General features: G+C 46.2%; 1 protein-coding gene and 1 long non-coding RNA gene across 5 annotated transcripts in view; one reads left to right on the plus strand and one right to left on the minus strand.

Annotated features, from left to right (window-relative positions):
* Positions 1 to 1,731: 1,731 nt before the first annotated feature.
* On the minus strand, positions 1,732 to 17,858 carry LOC132377482 (uncharacterized). Its single transcript, XR_009506652.1, has 3 exons — positions 17,391 to 17,858; positions 6,800 to 6,934; positions 1,732 to 2,269 (listed from the first exon to the last, which is right to left on the minus strand). It is a non-coding gene; the product is annotated as an uncharacterized LOC132377482 (long non-coding RNA).
* A 165-nt stretch (positions 17,859 to 18,023) lies between these two features.
* Positions 18,024 to 18,425, plus strand: part of fubp3 (far upstream element (FUSE) binding protein 3) — a 94,083-nt gene continuing 93,681 nt past the window's right edge. For all 4 annotated transcript variants that reach the window (XM_059993724.1, XM_059993725.1, XM_059993726.1 and 1 more), the window contains exon 1: positions 18,024 to 18,181. In XM_059993724.1, the coding sequence (XP_059849707.1) occupies positions 18,071 to 18,181 (111 nt within the window). In that variant the 5' untranslated portion in view covers positions 18,024 to 18,070. The remainder of the gene's footprint in view (positions 18,182 to 18,425) is intronic.

Genomic DNA, 18,425 nt, shown 5'->3' on the forward strand with positions numbered 1-18,425 from the left:
AATTGCAGTTAGAGAGATAATTCTTAAGTCACATCGGAATGAATGAGTTGTCAATTTATTTTCCACTCTCCAGCCGCTTAAATAGACTGGCAGCAGACAGCAAATTAAAACGCAGTGAAGGGATGGATGGAGTCAGTAACAATCCTATCCTGGCTGTCCCATTTCTCCTTAACTTCCCTCCTCCATTATTCTCCTATAAGGGCATAAGACAAAGGAGCAGAAGTCGGCCATTCGGCCTAACAAGTCTGCTCCGCCATTTCATCATGAGCTGATCCAATCTCCCCTTTAGTCCCATTCCCCCGCCTTCTCACCATAATCTTTGATGCCCTAGCTACTCAGATACCCTGCCTTAAATACACCCAATGACTTGACCTCCACTGCCACCTGTGGCAACAAATTCCAAGATTCACCACCCTCTGGCTAAAAAAATTTCTTCGCATCTCTGTTCTGAATGGGCGCTCTTCAATCCTTAAGTCATGTCCTCTCGTACTATACTCCCCCACCATGGGAAACAACTTTGCCACATCCATGCTCATATATATATAAGATGCTTGGAAACAAGATTTTGTGTACCTGTTCTAATATTTTCTTCGATGGCTCAGAATCACATGTACTTAGGCAAATAACCTGTCAAAGATCTTGTTGTGTTCCACTAAGTTAAAAATGGCAATATAAGTGCAATTGGCGTGTACAACTTGAACAACTTGTTTTTCACTCTCTAATTCTGTCCTCCCTACCTGTCCACTCTATAAATATTTTGACTCTGGGAAGAGCATTAAGCACTGCCCTGTCTCCCTCCACAATATCATCTTTTGCAATATTCTTATATCCTTTTCCTCTTCAAGGTGCCTGGCTTTGTCACTACTGTCTTTAACTAGATTAAACTTATTGCGAAGGGACACTGGGTAGCACCCAAGTATAGAAGTCGGGATGTTATGTTGCAGCCCCTAAATGTTTTCAGTTATTACCCCAGTCACTGAACTGCCCTGGAAACACTTTAAACCACTTTTTGTAATGTTGCTTTCATTGTAAATACTTGCTGCTTTATATACACATTTTATTCCATATCCATGTTTCAACCTCAAACTTTATTTTTCGTGTAATTCTTTATAATTGTTAAATTGTTGAACACACCACAGCAGATTCCTAATACATCAAAACGTATATGGCAAATAAAGTTGTTCCGTGGTTGTTATGTTCAGTTATTAAAGTAATATAAACGAGAAAGTCTTCAGAAGCTGGAAATCCAAATCAACGCACAGATCAAATGCAGGAGGAACTCAGCAGGTCAGGCAGCATCTCTGGTAATGAATGAACAGTCGATGTTTCAGGCTGAGACCCTTCATCAGGACAGGGAAGGAAGGGGGAAGACGTCGGATATTAAAGTGATATGTTCAGTTTTGGTCACCCTGCAATAGGAAAGATGCCATTAGGTTGGAAAGAGTGCAGAAAGTATTTGCAATAATGTTGCCGGGGCTCAAGGGGAAGATTGGGCAGGCTTGGACTTTAGGAGACTGAGGGCTGAGCTCGAGGGCTTGGGTTTAAGGTGAGAGGGGAAAGAATTGGAAGGGACTTGAAGGGCAACTTTTCCACACTGATGGTGATCCTTCTGTGAAACGAGCTGCCAGAGGAAGCGGCTGAGGCAGGTACAACAATAACAGTCCAACATTTGGACAGGTACATGGATAGGAAAGGTTTAGGGGACATTATGGGTCAAATGCAGGTAACTGGGCTTAAGAGGGCATCTTGTGCAATGTGGAGAAGATGCTTCCTATGGTGGGGGTGTCTAAGACCAGAGGACACAGCCTCAAAATAGAGGGATGTCCTTTTAGAACAGAGTTGAGAAGGAATTTCTTTAGCCAGAGAGTGATGTATCTGTGGAATTCATTGCCGCAGGTGGATGTGGAGGCCAAGACATTGGGTACAAATAAGGCAGAGGTTGATAGTCAGGGCATGAAGGGATACGGGGAGAAGGCAGGAGATTGGGGCTGAGAGGGAAATGGATCAGCCATGATGAACTGGCAGAGTAGACTTGATGGGCCAAATGGCCTAACTCTGCTCCTGTAGCTTATGGTCTTGATCAGCACAAACAAATTGTGCGGAAGGTCCTACGGATATCTGTGCCGTACTTACTAGTCCTACAGGGTGGTGATGGATGAGCTCGATGTTGGGAGATCAGGAGAAACATGTGGTTACTTGCCTCTTGATTCATTCCTCCAGCACATCAGGTCCTTTGCTCAGGGTACAAGAGAACGGCTGTCACATTCCCCTAGATGCCAAAGATACCAACTTAGCAAAGTAAACATGGGAAGGGAGATATTAAGGATAAAGATCACTAGTGGAACTGGGTAACAGCCGGATCAGTTATTTCAGTTCCACAGAGCCAGGTCCTTCAGCCCAAGCAGTCCTTGCTAATCCAGCTGCTCATCCTTCCTGTCCATAGACACTGCCTGACCTGCTGAATTCCGCCAGCATTTTGTGTATGTTACCTTGGATTTCCAGCATCTGCAGAATCTCCTGTGAGCACATCTAAATTAATCCCATCGTGCATATCTCTTGCACTTTTCCTATCCACATAGTGTACCTGTCCAGGCGTCTTTTAAGCATTGTTAACGTACGCATCTCAAGCACCTCCTGTGGCAGCTCGTTCCACATACGGACTGACTTCTGGGTGAAAATATTGCCCCTTAGGTTCCTATTAGTTCTCCTCTCTCTCACCCTCTTGCATTTATTGCACATCTGTTTTTGCCCCCTTCCCTGAGTGTTTTATCAGGCTATTTTGAAGGGCAGATGGATGGACAAGACTGGGTGAGGATGACAGCTTTTTTTCCAAAAGGTTATTTGTAAGCCAGATATGATTTTTAAAATGACAATCTGATAGCTTCATGACTCACTACGGTGTTTGGCATTTTATTTCCGATTTATTGAAATCTGAATTCTCTGGGATTCAAACTATTCATCAGGGACCTGGCCCCTTCAAGGCTTCTCAACACTATCCAATAATTTACCATGATGGTAAGAGTTAGTATGGGAGAGTCTTGACTTGGCAGGACCAAGAATAACGACGTTGAAAGAGCAGTTATAGATATGGTTTATAAAGCTGGAAGAAGGTGGAACGCGCACTGGTCTGGATGGACCATTGCACAGGATTGGAAAAAAACACAGAGTTGTCAGCTCCACCATGAGCAACAGAATGCCCACCATCGAGGACACTTTCAAAAGTGGTGCCCTGAAAAGGCAGCATCCATCATTAAGGTCCCCCTTTGCCCAGGACATACTCTTCACCCAGGGTATGGGGAGAAGGCTGGGGAGTGGAGATGACTGGAAGAATCAGATCAGCCCATGATTGAATGGTAGAGCAGACTCGATGGGCCAAATGGCCTACTTTTGCTCCTATATCTTATGGTCTTATGAGATGCCCTGTTCTCATTACTACCATCAGGGAGGAGGTACAGGAGCCTGAAGACACACACTCGAGATATAAGAACAGCTTCTTCCCCTCTGCCATCAGATCTCTGAATGGACAAGTGACACATGGACATTATTTTTGTGCTACTTCTATTAATTTTGTAATATACTGTTTATTTTGTAATGCAATTCATAGCTTCTTTTACATATTGCACTGTACTGCTGCCACAAAACAACAAATTTCACAACGTGTCAATGATAATAGACCTGATTCTGTCTCTGATGAAGCTTCGTATTCTTAAAAATGTTACTTTTTCTTACAAAGGTACTTGGGCATTGGGATAGAAATGTATTTCTTGTTATTAGTGTAATGTGGCCTTGGGTTTTAGCTCTTTATTCCCTTACTGACATTCATTTCCACTTACAGCACTTCCAAGTGCCATTGTCTCCATTCCTCCATTCATAAAAACACAACAGGAGGCTGAAGTCAGGCAGGTGGATGAAATGGAGCACGGCCGCAGTGACAAAACCTCAGAGGCATTCATTCCTCTGGGAACCCGCGATGGCAGAGTGGGATAAAATAATGGGAAATCTTCAGGACTCGGTGACCTGTGCCAGCGGACAAAGGGCAGAATCAGAGGAAGGAAAGGCTTGCGGGGTAGGATTTCAGTCAGTGCGGGGCGGCCGGCTGTAAACTATCCTCCCACAGCTCAATGAGCATGGCTCTGTGACTAAATACCTTCCAATTACAAGTCAATCAGTGTACTTCCTGCGGCCAGAGATGTGAGGGCAAAATGAGTGGTTGAACAACAGCAGTCGTAAGATGAACGTACTTCTGAAAGGTGTTTTGATCCACTTAAAAGAAGACAGTGCACTTAAAAGAAGTCATAACTTTTATTTCAAATGATTGTTTTGTTACTACTCCACCCCAATATCACTGGCGTCCTGACACTAATAAGCAAATGCTTTGAGAGGCTGGAAAAGAACTACATCTGCAGCATGCCGCCACCCAGACTGGACCCCCTACAATTCGCCTACCAACACAACCGATCGACAGGCGACGCAATAGCCACTGCTCTACATTCTGTCCTTACACATCTGGAAAAGAAGGATGCTTATGTGAGAATGCTATTCCCTCCAGGCTCGACAAGAAGCTCAGAGATCTCGGCCTTCACCCTGCCTTGTGCAGCTGGATCCTGGACTTCCTGTCAGATCAAGTGGTAAGAGTGGGCTTCCTCATCTCTGCCCCTCTGACCCTCAACACAGGTGCCCCTCAGAGCCATGTCCTAAGCCCCCTCCTGTACTCTCTCTATCCCCATGACTGTGTTGCCACCCACAGCTCCAATCTGCTAATTAAATTTGCAGACGACACTACACTGACTGGCCTTATCTTGAATAATAGCGAGGCAGCTTACAGAAAAGAGGGCAGAGAACTCTGACTCAGTAGTGTCAAGAAAACAACCTCTCCCTCAATGTCGCAAAATCAAAGGAGCTGGTTATGGATGACAGGAGGAATGGAGACGGGCTAAACCCTATTGATGTCAATGGATCTGGGGTTGAGAGGGTGAGCAGCTTTAAATTCCTCAGCATAAACATCACCGAACATCTCACTTAGTCTGTACACACTGGCTGTGAGGTGAAAAAGGCACAACAGTGCTTCTTTCACCTTAGACGGTTGAAGAAGTTTGGTATGGGTCCCCAAATCATAAGAACTTTCTATAGGGGCATGATTGAGAGCTGACTGGCTGCATCAGTGCCTGGTATGCGAACTGTACATCTCTCAATCACAGGATTCTGCAGAGAGTGGTGTGGACAGCCCAGCACATCCGTAGATGTTAACCTCCCACTATTCAGGACATTTACAGTGACAGGTGTGTGAAAAGGGGCCTGAAGGATCATTGGAGACCCAGGTCACCCCAACCACAAACTGTTCCAGCTGCTACCATCCTGGAAATGGTACTGCAGCATAAAAGCCAGGACCAACAGTGTCATGGTCCGGTCTGTGAAGTCTGCATTCCAGTTCACAGTCTGGTCGAATTGTTCCTTTTTCCAGGTTTTCCGGTTTCTCCTTGTTCTGTTGGGTGCTCTAATTGAGGCACCTGATTCTCATTTTGGGCTGGCGACATAAATAGCTCCTGGGTTCAGCGCTGAACTGTTCCCTTCACCCTCCTCCTGAAGTCTTGCTTGTATTGCTGGGGCAAGACTGGAGCTTTGCTGTGTCTACATAAGGAACTGTCCATGCCTTTGCTAGGTAGGTCTGGCTGTTTGCTTCTACCTTGTGTTAGGAACTGTCTCTCTATGTTCTGTGTACAAGTCCAGGCCCTACGTCTTGCTCCCTAGGAGGGGTCCTGTCTCTGTGTAGAGCCCTGGCCCTGAGTCCTGTTCTCAAGGAGGGTCCCTGTCTTCCTGTTCTCACAAAACCAAGGCTCCATGTTCAGGTGCCCCAAGACTGAGTCAAAGCTTTGTGTTCTTGTCCTGTCCATCTGCCTCGTCCTATGCAGGAGTTCCATGCCTAGTCCTGCCGCCAAGCCTCGGAGAACCCTAGTCCTGCCGCCAAGCCTTGAAGAATCCAAGCTTCGTCCAATCCTGTAGCCACGTCATGCCTTCGCCTAGTTCTGGAGTCCGAGCCCGAGTCAAGACCCAGGTTCTGCGTCCTTGCCCAGTCTCTGACTCGGAGTCCAAGCCCAGGCTCCTAGTTCCCAGTTCCTCGGCCTGGTCCTGCTTTCCTAGCCCAAGTCTGTGTTCCTCTCCCAGCTCCTAGTCTGTGTCCTGTCCTGTCTCTAACCCTAGTCCAGTCCAGTTCCTAGTACTTCAGTGTCTGTGTCTTGCATTTGAGTCTGTTCCCAGCATCCCCCTTATGACACAACAGGCTCTAGGACAGTTTCTTCCACCAGGCCATCAGACTGATTAATTCATGCTGACACAACTGTATTTCTATGTCATACTGACTGCTGTACATACTACTTATAATAAATTACTATAAGTTGCACAATGCACATTTAGATGGAGATGTAAGGATGTAAGTAATAAAGTCAATTCAATTTTATTTGGCCCATCAAGTCTCTTCTGTTCAATCATGGCTGACTGATTTTCTTTCTCAGCCCCATTCTCCTGTCTTCTCATAACCGTTGACACTTTACTAATCAAGAACTTATCAACTTCCTCTTTAAGTATACCCAATGACTTGGCCCCACAGCCGTCCGTGGTGGTGACTGACTTTTCATGTGCTTTTCATGATTTCATACACTTCAGTAAGGTCTTCCCCACCTGTCTTTGCTCTGGGGGAACAGTTCCAGGTCCACCCTGTTGTAAATGTTCTTGCAATTCCCAGCTGTCAGTCTACACCAGGAGGCACAGGGAGATTCCCCTGGGCTACTTCGGAAAAGCTGACCTTGTACTTTGTGACAGGACATCTCTGGTCACATGTACGATATCTCCCGAACAACATGCCCACACCTCAGGGTCAGCAGCAGCTCAAGAAGGCAGCTCACCACCACCTTCTCAAAGGGCTACCAGGAACGAGTAACTGAAAAGCAAATTAAAATAAACACAATGAACTGTCTGCTGGAGGAAGTCAGCAGGCTGAGCAGCACCCCAGCGGTAGGGTGGTGGGGGAACGTGAGCAATTGTCAATGTTTCGGGTTAAAACCCTGCAGCAGGACATGAGCGATTAAATGCTGTCTCAGACTATGAAACCCATGTCCCTTCAATAAATATTTTCTTTAAAATGCCATTCCTCTCCCACTTTTTATTTCTTCTGGCCTGCTCAGCAGATCCTTGCCAGACTGGACAACATTAACAACTGATCACAGAAATGGGCTCAGCTGCCCATTCAGTTACAGAATTCTGCCGACATTGGAGAGAGTCATGAGGAGATTTACTAAAATCCTCCCAGCAATGAAGGGGTTAACATGTGAGGACTATTTGATAGCTCTGGGCCTGCTCTTGCTGAGGTTTAGAAGAATGGGGGGGGGGGGGATCTCAATGAAACTTATGGAATATTGAAAAGCTTAGATAGAGTGGACATGGAGAGAATGTCCCTAATAGTGGGAGAGTCTAGGACCAGATGGCACAGCCTCAGAATACATGCCCCTTTTGAACAGAAATGAGGAAGTATTTCTTTAGAGAGGTGAGTGGAATTCATTGCCTTGATCAAATTCTGGAGCAGACTCGATGGGCTGAATGGCCTCGTTCTGCTCCTACGTTTTATGGTCTTAAGGTTAGACTTGTACTAAATTGTTATTAAATTAGGAATGCTTTTTGTCTGGTGCTTGAAAAGTTCTGGTGTCTGTATAACACTCTGAATGAGCCCCTGGTTTAGATACTGGTCCAACTGGAATGAAATTACTGTAACAGTTAGTTGATTTACTTGGCCAGTGCTGTTGGAAAACCTACCTTTAGTATAATGCCAAGGGTGAGGCTTGTTCTATGACGTGGAGGTGTTTTGGCAATGCTTCTAAGATGGTGTGTGTTTGTTCAGTTACAGACTAGAAAAACTTAAATGACTGGCAGCTGTTGGCTCTTGTGTAAGAGGACTTAAAACTGAAAAAACAAATACTGGAGCGTATGAAGGCAACCGACAGGGAGTTCACGGACAGATTGACCCAACTGACAATGAACATTGAAAAAATGACTAACTCTGTTGCATTAATAAAGCCCCTTATTAAATGTATAAAACATGTCTGCATCAGTGTTATCTTGTACTTCCATACAATGTAACATTAGGCTGTTACACATCTATTGTCAGAGAAGTACTTGCATAAATAGGTAAACCACCTTCATACGAGCAAGGACAGAAAACAGGGCAAAGTGAGTATACTTATTTATTCAGTAAGTTATGGGTCAAAGTACATTTGTAACTTGAGTACATGAGTACATTTCTAACTCTTCTGGCTTCAGTCTTGTTGCCTGTTCTGAAATTGTTAGGTTGCGTTCAAGAAAACAATGAAATAGCGCACTGCCGTCTGATAGCGTTTTCAAAAGTCTCCGGTTACTCCGTCCACACAGATCTGCCCGAGCAGTGTTTTCAAAATTACACACCCTGGAGAGCGTTTCTGAAAAGCTCTGGTTTCAGGGAATGAAAACGCCGTTTTAGTGTGGACAGAGGGTAAAAAAGAAGAGAAAAAGCTTCGGTTACGGATTTATCCGGTGTAGTGTGGACGTAGCCTCATGCACCAGTAGCACCCTGAGGGAACAAAAGCATCTACTGATCCTCTCACAGCCAGTGCCGGAGTCATCAGTGTGAACAAACATCTCACACACAACGAATACCCTAGTTTCCCTTGGGATTAAAGCAAGAACAAACATTTCAAGTTCTCATTATTGGTCAATAGCTTGTGACCTCTACTGGGAGTGTTGACATCAAAATGGCCCAGAATCAACTGGGATTAAATGGTTTGTTCCAATAAATTGGAAAAAGTAACTTTTCCTCACCTGTATGCCAAAACCCACTGACGTCACGCCGGTACAACACGTCATGTTCAACATCCACTTTTTTTACCTCCTTTTCACCTCACCACTGCCTTTTCCCAAACCTCCACAACTCCTGACATTTTCCCCAGTCAATTCCCGCTGCACATTCAAACTCCTACTTTTAACACACCATTTCTCCGACTGCTCATCACACTGTCAGCCCAGCTTCCATCACCTGTTCCCCATTAAAACTCTTACCCTCTCCTTCATCGGACATTCCCCTTGGCCCAGCCCCCATTTCTGCTTCCTTAAATCCAAGAAATGCAGGCTTGGCTGTTTCTTGCAGTCAGATAGTTTAACCAGATCTGTTGGTTTGGGTTAGAATTATTGAGGCTTGCTCTCTTCAGGTCAAAATCATTCCCTATTCCAGCATTTTGGAATGCAAGGGGAGCCCAAGCTTCTTCATTAATGGGAGTGCCAAATGTAGAGACGTAGTTACAAGGTAAGTGGGCAATCATTTAGAACTGGGCTGCATAAAATCTTTTTCTCACAGAGGGTTTTGAAGCCAGAATTCACATTCGCAGAGGACAGATTTTTAATTTTATTTAATTACAGTATGGAATGGACCTTTCTGGCTCTTTGAACCGTGTTGCCCAGCAACCCCTGGTTTAACCCTGGAGGAAACCCATACGGTTACAGTGGGGATTGTACAAATTTCTTACAGGCAGTGGCAGGAATTAAACCTGGGTTGCTGTAAAACACGGTGCTAACCACTACGCTACCGTGCTGTCCCTGACTGGAGGCATTTCATGAGTTTGATCATTTTGAAAGACCCATGGAATTGAAGGTTGTAGCGAACTGGCACAGTTGAGGAGTGGAGCAGATAAGCTGCAATTGCTTGGGCGACAGGATAAGTTTGAAGGGCTGAATGGCCTACGACTGCTCCTATTTTCCTATGCTCTGCATTAGAAACTGTGATTTTAACATCCTGCTGCTCCATCAAGAGCACCAAGAGCTTGTGGCCTTCGTTCTCGATAAGGTTCAACTATTTCTTCCCTTTTCATCAGGCCGAGCACCTGCTAAGATCTTTCCTCTTGTGTTGTCTATGACCTTGCACCTTTCCCTGGTTTCCCCATATGCTGCCTGCCCGCATGACTCACCTTGGTGTGGCCTCCTCTACATTGGTAGACCCAATGTCAATTGTTGGACCACTTATTGGGCATCTTCACACCAGCCACCACAAAAGGAGAGCTTTTCCGACGGGACCCATTTTAACTCTACTTCTTTCTCCCATTCTGTCATGTTGGGCCATGGCCTCTTCGACTGTCACGATGAGGCTACTCTGAAGTTGGTGGTGCATCACCTCATATTCCATTTGGGTAGCCTCCAACCTCACAACATAAATATTAATTTCTCTAACTTCTGGTATTTATCCCCCTCCATCCATCCCTCTCTTTCCACTCCCCATTCTAGCTCCCTTCTTACCCCCTCTCTTCTTCTCACCTATCCACCACCTCTGCCTGGTGCTCCTTCTCCTTCCCCTTCTCCAATGGTCCACTCTCCTCTCCTGTCAGATTTCTTCCTTTTCAGCCCTCTTCCATGTATCACCTCCCAGCATCTCACTTCAACTTCCCTCCCCCACCCATCTACCTTCCCCCTCACTTGGATTCACTTGACACAATTGTGATCGGCCTTATTTCTAGCGGTGAGGAGACAGCCTACAGAGAGGAGGTTGACACCCTGACACAGTGGTGCCAAGATAACAACCTCTCCCTCAACGTCCAAAAAACAAAAGAGCTGATGGTGAATTACAGGAGGAATGGAGACAGACTCGGCCCAATCAACATCAATGGGTCTGCAGTTGTGAGGGTGAGTAGTCTTGAGTTCCTTGGTATACACATCACTGATGATCTCACCTGGACTGTACACACCAGCTTTGCGGCAAAAAAATCAGAACAGTGTCTCTTCCACCTCAGGCGACTGAAGAAGTTCAGCATGGGCCCTCAAATCCTCAAGTCCTTCTACAGGGGCAACATTGAGAGCATCCTGACTGGCTGCATTACCGCCTGGTGTGGGAACCACACCAGCCTTGATCGCTGGGTACCGCAGAGAGTGGTACAGACTGACCAGAACATCTGTGGAGGTGAACATCCCTCCATTGAGGATATTTATAGCAACAGGTGCAGAAAGAAGGCCTGGAAGATCATCAGGGACACCAGTCACCCCAGCCATAAACTGCTTCAGCTGCATCTGTCTGGCAAACAGTACCGCAGCATTAAAGCAGGACCAACAGGCTACAGGACAGCCTCTTCCTACAAACCATTAGACTTTTAAATCCACATGTCTGTACATTGTGATGTGATCCCACGTTGTGGGATGGATGTAAGTTCTTCTTCTTCACCGGCCAACTTGTGAACTCCTCCCACTCCCTCAACCTTCTTCCCCCTTCCTTTCTAGTCCTGATGAAGGGTCTCAGGCCGAAACATATTCTGTTTATTCTTACATATCCTGCCTGCCTGACCTGCTGTGTTCCCCCAGCATCGTGCTTGCCGCTCTGGATTTCCAGCATCTGCACAATCTCTTTTGTTTAATTAACCTCCTCTTTGCTCAAAGCTGCTGGCCACTCAACCTACGTTCCAACTGCCCCCTTCCCCAACAGCAGCTGATAGTTGGGGGGTAAGTAATTTCCTCTCCTCGGCCTTTGCCCCCAACAGCCTCTTCCCACCTCTGTTGTTCAAAAGTCCAGCCATCATTGCCTATTTTCTCCAGAATTGCAACGTTGGCACTAAGTTTCCCTTTACTTCCTAAATATCTGAACATTGTAGGAACATAAGAAGCTGCAGGATTTGGCCAAATACATCACAAGCACTCCCCTCCCTACCATCAGTACCATCTACTGGAAGCACTGCCTCAAAAAGATAACATCATCATCAAAGATCCCCACCGCAGGGGCCACGCAGCCGCTGTCGGGTACGGAAATCTGAAGTCCCCCCCGGCACATGGTTCAAGAGTCTTCCCTCCAACTATCTGGTTCTTGAACCAACCAGCACAAGAAGAACCACAACAATCCAGGCTCCATCATGGGCACTAGCCTCCATAGTATCCAGGACACCTTCAAGGAGCGATGCTTCAGAAAGGCGGCGTCCATCATTAAGAACCCCTGTCACCTAGGACATGCCTTGTTCTCATTGCTACCATCTGCAAGGAGGTACAGAAACCTGAAGGCACTCATTCAGTGATTCAGGAACAGCTTCTTCCCCTCTGCCATCCGATTTCTGAATGGACATTGAACCCATGAACACTACCTCACTACTTTTTTATTTCCATTTTTTGTACAGCTTATTTAATATAACTATTAAATATATATATATATATATATATATATATATATATCATACTAAAATTCAGTTTTTTCTCTATTATCATGTATTGCATCGTACTGCTGCTGAAAAATGTTAACAAACTTCACGACATATGCCAGTGATATGAAACCTGACTCTGATTCAATAAGACTGCTTTGATCATTTTGCACTGAAATGGACTTCATGTTTTCCTTGTTCTAATTGTAAAATCTTGGTATAACATAAGTTTTTCTTGTGACTGCTGCTTGTCTGATGTCGGGTGTCTGTGATGCTGTTACAAAAATATTTTACCTGGTGCACACATGGACTTGTGCTTATGACAAACTTGACTTTGACCTCAGTTCCAAATTCTATCAACCTCATGTTCAGATCAGAACATTAAGTTACTGCCGGTGTCACAATACTAAAGTAGCTCTTATCAGAATTGAGTGAAATCCTGTGTGACTTTCAATGTGGTGACCCCTTTCTTTCTGGTTCACCTCAACCGTACTCGGTTGACCACTTCATCTTCCTGCGACACTCCCCATTTCCCGACAGCTGATGCCTCAGTTACCAAATACGTTCTCGGTTTTCCACTTGTTGCGGAAGAATTACACCAGTTAAAGAATGGAGCCGCACTGCAGTGTGGTGTAGCCTGACAACGTGCCAGTTGCAAGATCGGGGTTCGATTCCTACCACTATCTATTGTCGCCATGGGAACGAGGCATTACCCTTTTAACAACAACACACACAAAATGCTGGTGGAACACAGCAGGCCAGGCAGCATCTATAGGGAGAAGCGCTGTCGACATTTCGGGCCGAGACCCTTCGTCAGGACATTACCCTTTTAAACTTACTTTCATTTCCAATTACAGTTCTTTAGGATTTAGCATATAATAAACCACTGTTGGCGCGTGGCCAAGTGGTTAAGGTATTTGTCTAGTTACCTGAAGGTTTCTTGGCTGAGGCTTGCGTGTGTGTCCTTGAGCAAGGCACTTAACCACATATTGCTTTGCGATGACACCGGTGCCAAGCTGTATGGGTTCTAATGCCCTTCCCTTGGTGGTGTGGAGAAGGGAGACTTGCAGCTTGGGCAACTACTGGTCTTCCATTAAAAAAAAACCTTGCCCAGGCTTGTGCCCTGGAAACTTTCCAAGGCGCAAATCCATGGTCTATCGAGACTAACGGAGGCCTACACACACAAACCAGTGATTCCAAAGTTGTCAGGTCTAAGACTAATACTTTCCTTCTATCTCATTAAAATATGCCCTCTCAGCTATTTTACCCTGGGAAAAGGGCACTAGCCTTTTAATCTTGCTTTCATTGCTTATATCCCTGGGCTTTGGCATATTATAAACATACGATTCCGAAGCTTTAAGATCACCCACGGCTAAGGCCAGGGCAGCCTGGTTCAGAAGGCCAGAAGGCAAGGATGCCTTTTCTGATACCTCAACTGTCCAGGTGTGCCAACTCTGGCTGACACCACCAGGATCACCATTAGTGGAACTTGCATGTCAAAGTGAGGGCTGTACAGCACTATAGGGGGGGGGGGGTCCTGATCCATCAGAAGGTTGATAGAAACGGGCACATGGAAATTTGTATAGGAAAAATAGGTGTGGCAGTAATTGCTGGTGGATGGACCATTTAAAGGTATACCTTCAAAGCCAAGTTCAAAGAAAATATTATTATCAAAGTATATATGTATATATATATATATATATATATGTCACCATATACTAGCCCGAGAATCATGTTTTTGCAGGCAGTTATGGAAAAATAAAGGAATAGAAATAAAATTTAGGTAATATTGATCTCAAAGGAAGTTAGTGTCACAGTAGCATTACAAGTGCAAAAATATAATTATCGCAAGAGAAGTAGAAAGAATAAAAATGACGTTAACACAAAGAGTCTAACAGGAGGGTGTCATCACTTCCCCGGCTACAGGCTGACTCATTGGCCGAGGGTAAAGATGACCTCATCTAGCGCTTGTTGGAGCACTGCAGTTGTCTTAATCATGAAAAACTATACAAAAGAAAACAAATAGTGCAAATAAAAAAATTTAAATAATATTTGAACATGAGTTGTAAAGTCCTTGAAATTGAGTCTGTAGTTTGTGAAACTAGTTCATTGTTGAGGTTAGTGAAGTTATCAACTCTGGTTCAGGAGCCTGACGGTTGTAGGGTAACAACTGTTCCTGAACCTGGTGCTGCGGGACCTAAGGCTCCTGTACCTCGAGCCTTGCCAGTTAATTGATAAACAATGCACAAGAGATTTGTGAAACTACATTCTCACATAGTATAACATCTTCAGGAGAATATATTGTTCCAGTTTATTTCACTCTCTTCTGAGGAAACGGCTGGACTTCCATTCCACGATTAAAAACTGGCGGATACTCCAAGCGGTTTTATAAACCAACTGACTTCCACAGTTATCTCGACTATACTCCTTCCAAACTGTCTCCTGTAAAACACTATTCCCTTTTTTCAGTTTCTTTGCCTTCATCGCATTTGTTCTCAGGATGGGGCACAGCCTCCTTCTTTAAATAAAGGGGTTTCCCTTCCTTCACCACTGATGCTGCCCTCACCCGCATCTCCTCCATTTCCAGAACATCTGTGTTCACTCCGCCTTAACAGTGACCGAGTTCCTCTTGTCCTTACCTACCACCGCATGAGTCTCCACATCTTCCTCCGCAATCTCCAGAGGGAGCCTACCACCGAACATCCCCCCCTTCTCTCCACTTTCTGCAGGGATCTCTCCCTCTATGACCCCCCCCCCCCCACTGTCCATTCATCCCGCCCCGCTAATCTCCCCACCACCCGGGACTTACCCCTGTAAGCAGCGAAAGTGCTGAACCCCCTCCCTCACCCCCATTCAAGGCCCCAAACAGTCCTTCCAGGTGCGGCGGCGTTTCACCTGCCTCACCTGCTGGGGCCACTGATTGTGTCCGGTGCTCCCAATGCCATCTCCTCTGCGTTGGGTGGACTCGTTGTAAGCTGTGGGACCGCCTCGCCAAGCACCTCCACTCCATCCGCCAAAAGTGGTACATTCCAGTTTAATTCCGATTCCCGTTCCCGTTGTGACACATCTGTCCGTGGCCTCCTTGTGTGCCAAGATGAGGCCCCCCCCCCCCACCGGGTGGAGGAATAACACCCTGTATTCTGTATGGGTAGCCTCCAACCTGAAGGCATGAATATGGATTTCTCCTTTCAGTGAAAGAAATTCCCTCCCCCTGCCCTCCTCTTCTCTTCCCCACTTTGGCCACTTACCTCTTCTCAGCAGCCTATCAGCTTCCCCCTGGGCCCCCGCCTTCCCTTTCTCCCGTGGTCCACTCTCCTCTCCTGTCAGATTCCTTCCTCTCCAGCCCTTGACCTTTCCCACCCACCTGGTTTCACCTATCACCTTCCACTCCCCCACCTTTCTTTATTCTGACATCTTCCCCCTTCCTTTTCAGTCCTGATGAAGGGTCTCGGCCTGAGACATCGACGGTTTATCCATTGCCACAGATGCTGCCCGACCTGCTGAGTTCCTCCGGCATTTTGTGTGTGTGTGAGTCACGTCACAAAGGTGACTGCTCCTCACCCATGGGGACAGCGGTTTGCCCACGGATGGTCCCAAACCCGGCTGCAAAAGGAGGTTGGGCGACCCCACACCGTAAAATCCCAGTGCTCCCAAAGACCTCATCCGTGGGTGAGGAAGGAGAAGAAGGTCTACTCCTGGGACAACTTGGAGGCCCAGGACAAGGGACTCTGGCGAGCTACTGTTGGTGGCCTACGTCCTGGTGAGGGTGAGGGGCTTATCTCTCTCTGTAGCTCTGCCTGCAAATTATTTATCATTGGGTGGGAATACAATCGAGACTGATCCTGAGCTCATCTATTTGGAAGCATGAGAAACGGAAGCAGGAATATGTGCACTCTGTGGCCACTTGAGGTAATGAGGTAATGAAAATATCTAATCAGCCAATCAGGTGGCAACAAGTCAATGCGCTAAAGCATGCAGGCATGGCCACGGGGTTCAGTTGTTGTTCAGAATGGGGGAGAAAGGTGATCGTTCCTCAATCAAGAAGGCTGATCCACACCTCCAGCCACTAACTCCACCGCTACTTTATTATTTCCTGTCGATGCACGGCCTCCATCACTTTATGGGCATGCAATCGATCTTATATATAAGCTGTCTAATGCAGCTATATTTATTGTGCTTTTTATTATTGCAATCTTTATCTTTTGTGTAATTTTGGACGCAAACAATTGTTTTTTCGTGTGTGCAGGAAATGACATTAAACAATCTCAAATCTTGAAACTTTCACCATGGAACGATTGCTGTTTGAGTCTCTCAGAAACTGCTGATCTGGGATTTTTACGCACAACAGTCTCCAGGGTTTACAGAGAATGGTGTGAAAAACACACAAAAAAAAGCACCCAGTAGGTGGGAGTTCTGCGGCCGAAAGTGCCTCGTTAATGAGAGAGGTCAGAGGAGAACGGTCAGACTGGTTCAAGCTGACAGGAAGGCGACAGTAACTCAAATAACCACACGTTACAACAACGGTGTGCAGAAGAGCATCTCTGAACGCACACCACATCGTACCTTGAAGTGGATGGGCTACAGCAGCAGAGAACCACGAACTTACGCTCTGTGGCCACTTTACTGGGCACAGGAGGTACCAGTAGCCCCTCGAGACTGCTCCACCCGAGCCTCATTCACTTTGACCCTTGTATCAGACAGCTTACAGTTTCCTCAGTGTTTTTTTAAAAAAACCTGTCCACTTCAGTCTCGAGGCTGAAACTTCCAGAGTTTTATTTACTGTCGCGAATTGCTTTCTCGGATCCTGGTTCCACTGGAGGTGGTGGAAAAATGATAATCAAATGATTGGAAGAGGAACCTGAAGTCCTCGCCACCAACGCCAGACTTCCAATCAAGAGATCCCCAGGGGCCGAAATGAAGCACAGGAGCAAGAAGATAACCCGAGAATAATGTCAGGTCCTAAGGACCAGCTTCCGGGGCCAGAAAAGGTTTAATAACTTCAACAAATTCCCCACCCCACCCCACCCCACCCCCGCTCGTTACTTCGCAACAAGTGTACAACTGGCTGACGATCCCTTTAAAATTATAGACCAGCTAGCAGACAGTTCACGTTGTTAAAAGTCTGCTTAAAGTACCAGTGCGCGTACACATTGAATAATAATGACGTTTACGTGACTCTAACAGAGCGGCGCAGTAAACGAAAACGGGTACCTGAACTGCCACGATCTCTTACACTTTTATTCCATCTCTCGGTTTGTCACATACGCTTGAAGTGGCTTTCGAAGTTTGCATGATTCGTTATGTGTATTGTTATTACCAACGCTAACAGTCGATTCAAACTCAATTCCACAAATCTGCAAATGACTTCCCAGGCGATACATCTCTAAAATGATTCGATCCGCTTTCTCCTCTTTCTTGTACCACTTCTTTGACTTAATTTCAAATACTTTATAGGCCAGCCAGCAGTCAATCAGACTATTTATTGTATATCTTTCTCTGAAGCCAAACTTACTAACTTCATCCTTTCACAGTGTTCCGAACTGTCTTCTAAATGATCGCAATTGTCATCTAACTTCGAATCTGTGTATTGTATTAGTGAAAAATCGGCAATATTATCGAAAATATCCGTTTATTTTTAAACTGCTAAATTTGTAGCGTTGTTGGGGTTGTTAATCCCAAAAGTTTTCACAAAACTATTTCCTTTCAAATCACGTGGCCCCAATCAGCTTCCCGGAAATGTGTGCAGGGGTGATGCGATGACGCAATCACAAAGCGGTCTATGTGCTGTAACGGCCCGAGGATCTCGCGAGATTTGCGGCGGCACGAGCGCGGATTTGAGGTGACGCACTTTCCGCTTCCCTTTCCCAGTATGCTCTCTCTGAGAGACGGGAATGGCGGAGTATGGTAGCATCCTCACCCCGGCGGCACTCGGCCTCAACGCCGGACACTCGCCCGGACCCAAAGTAGAAGCTTTCGCCGACGCGCTGCAGAGGGCGCGGCAGGTAAAAGAGAGAGCCCGGCTTTCTTCGCTCGCCTGCAGGAGAGTTGCGGAGTAGAGGCGATGGTTCTGGGCCAGCCTCTCCTGGAGGGCCGGAACCGCCTCCATTTGCAGCCCCCCGCCCCCTCTTCCCCGTCCCGTCCCCGGGAGGGGATAAGGCACATGGCCCCTTGGCTGTCCCGTGATCACCTGAGTCATCCGGTTGTCTAGATCCCCAGACACCCCCCCCCCCCCCCACGCCCCAGTTC

Source organism: Hypanus sabinus, chromosome 18 (genome assembly GCF_030144855.1).
Source record: "Hypanus sabinus isolate sHypSab1 chromosome 18, sHypSab1.hap1, whole genome shotgun sequence".
NCBI lineage: Eukaryota > Metazoa > Chordata > Chondrichthyes > Myliobatiformes > Dasyatidae > Hypanus > Hypanus sabinus.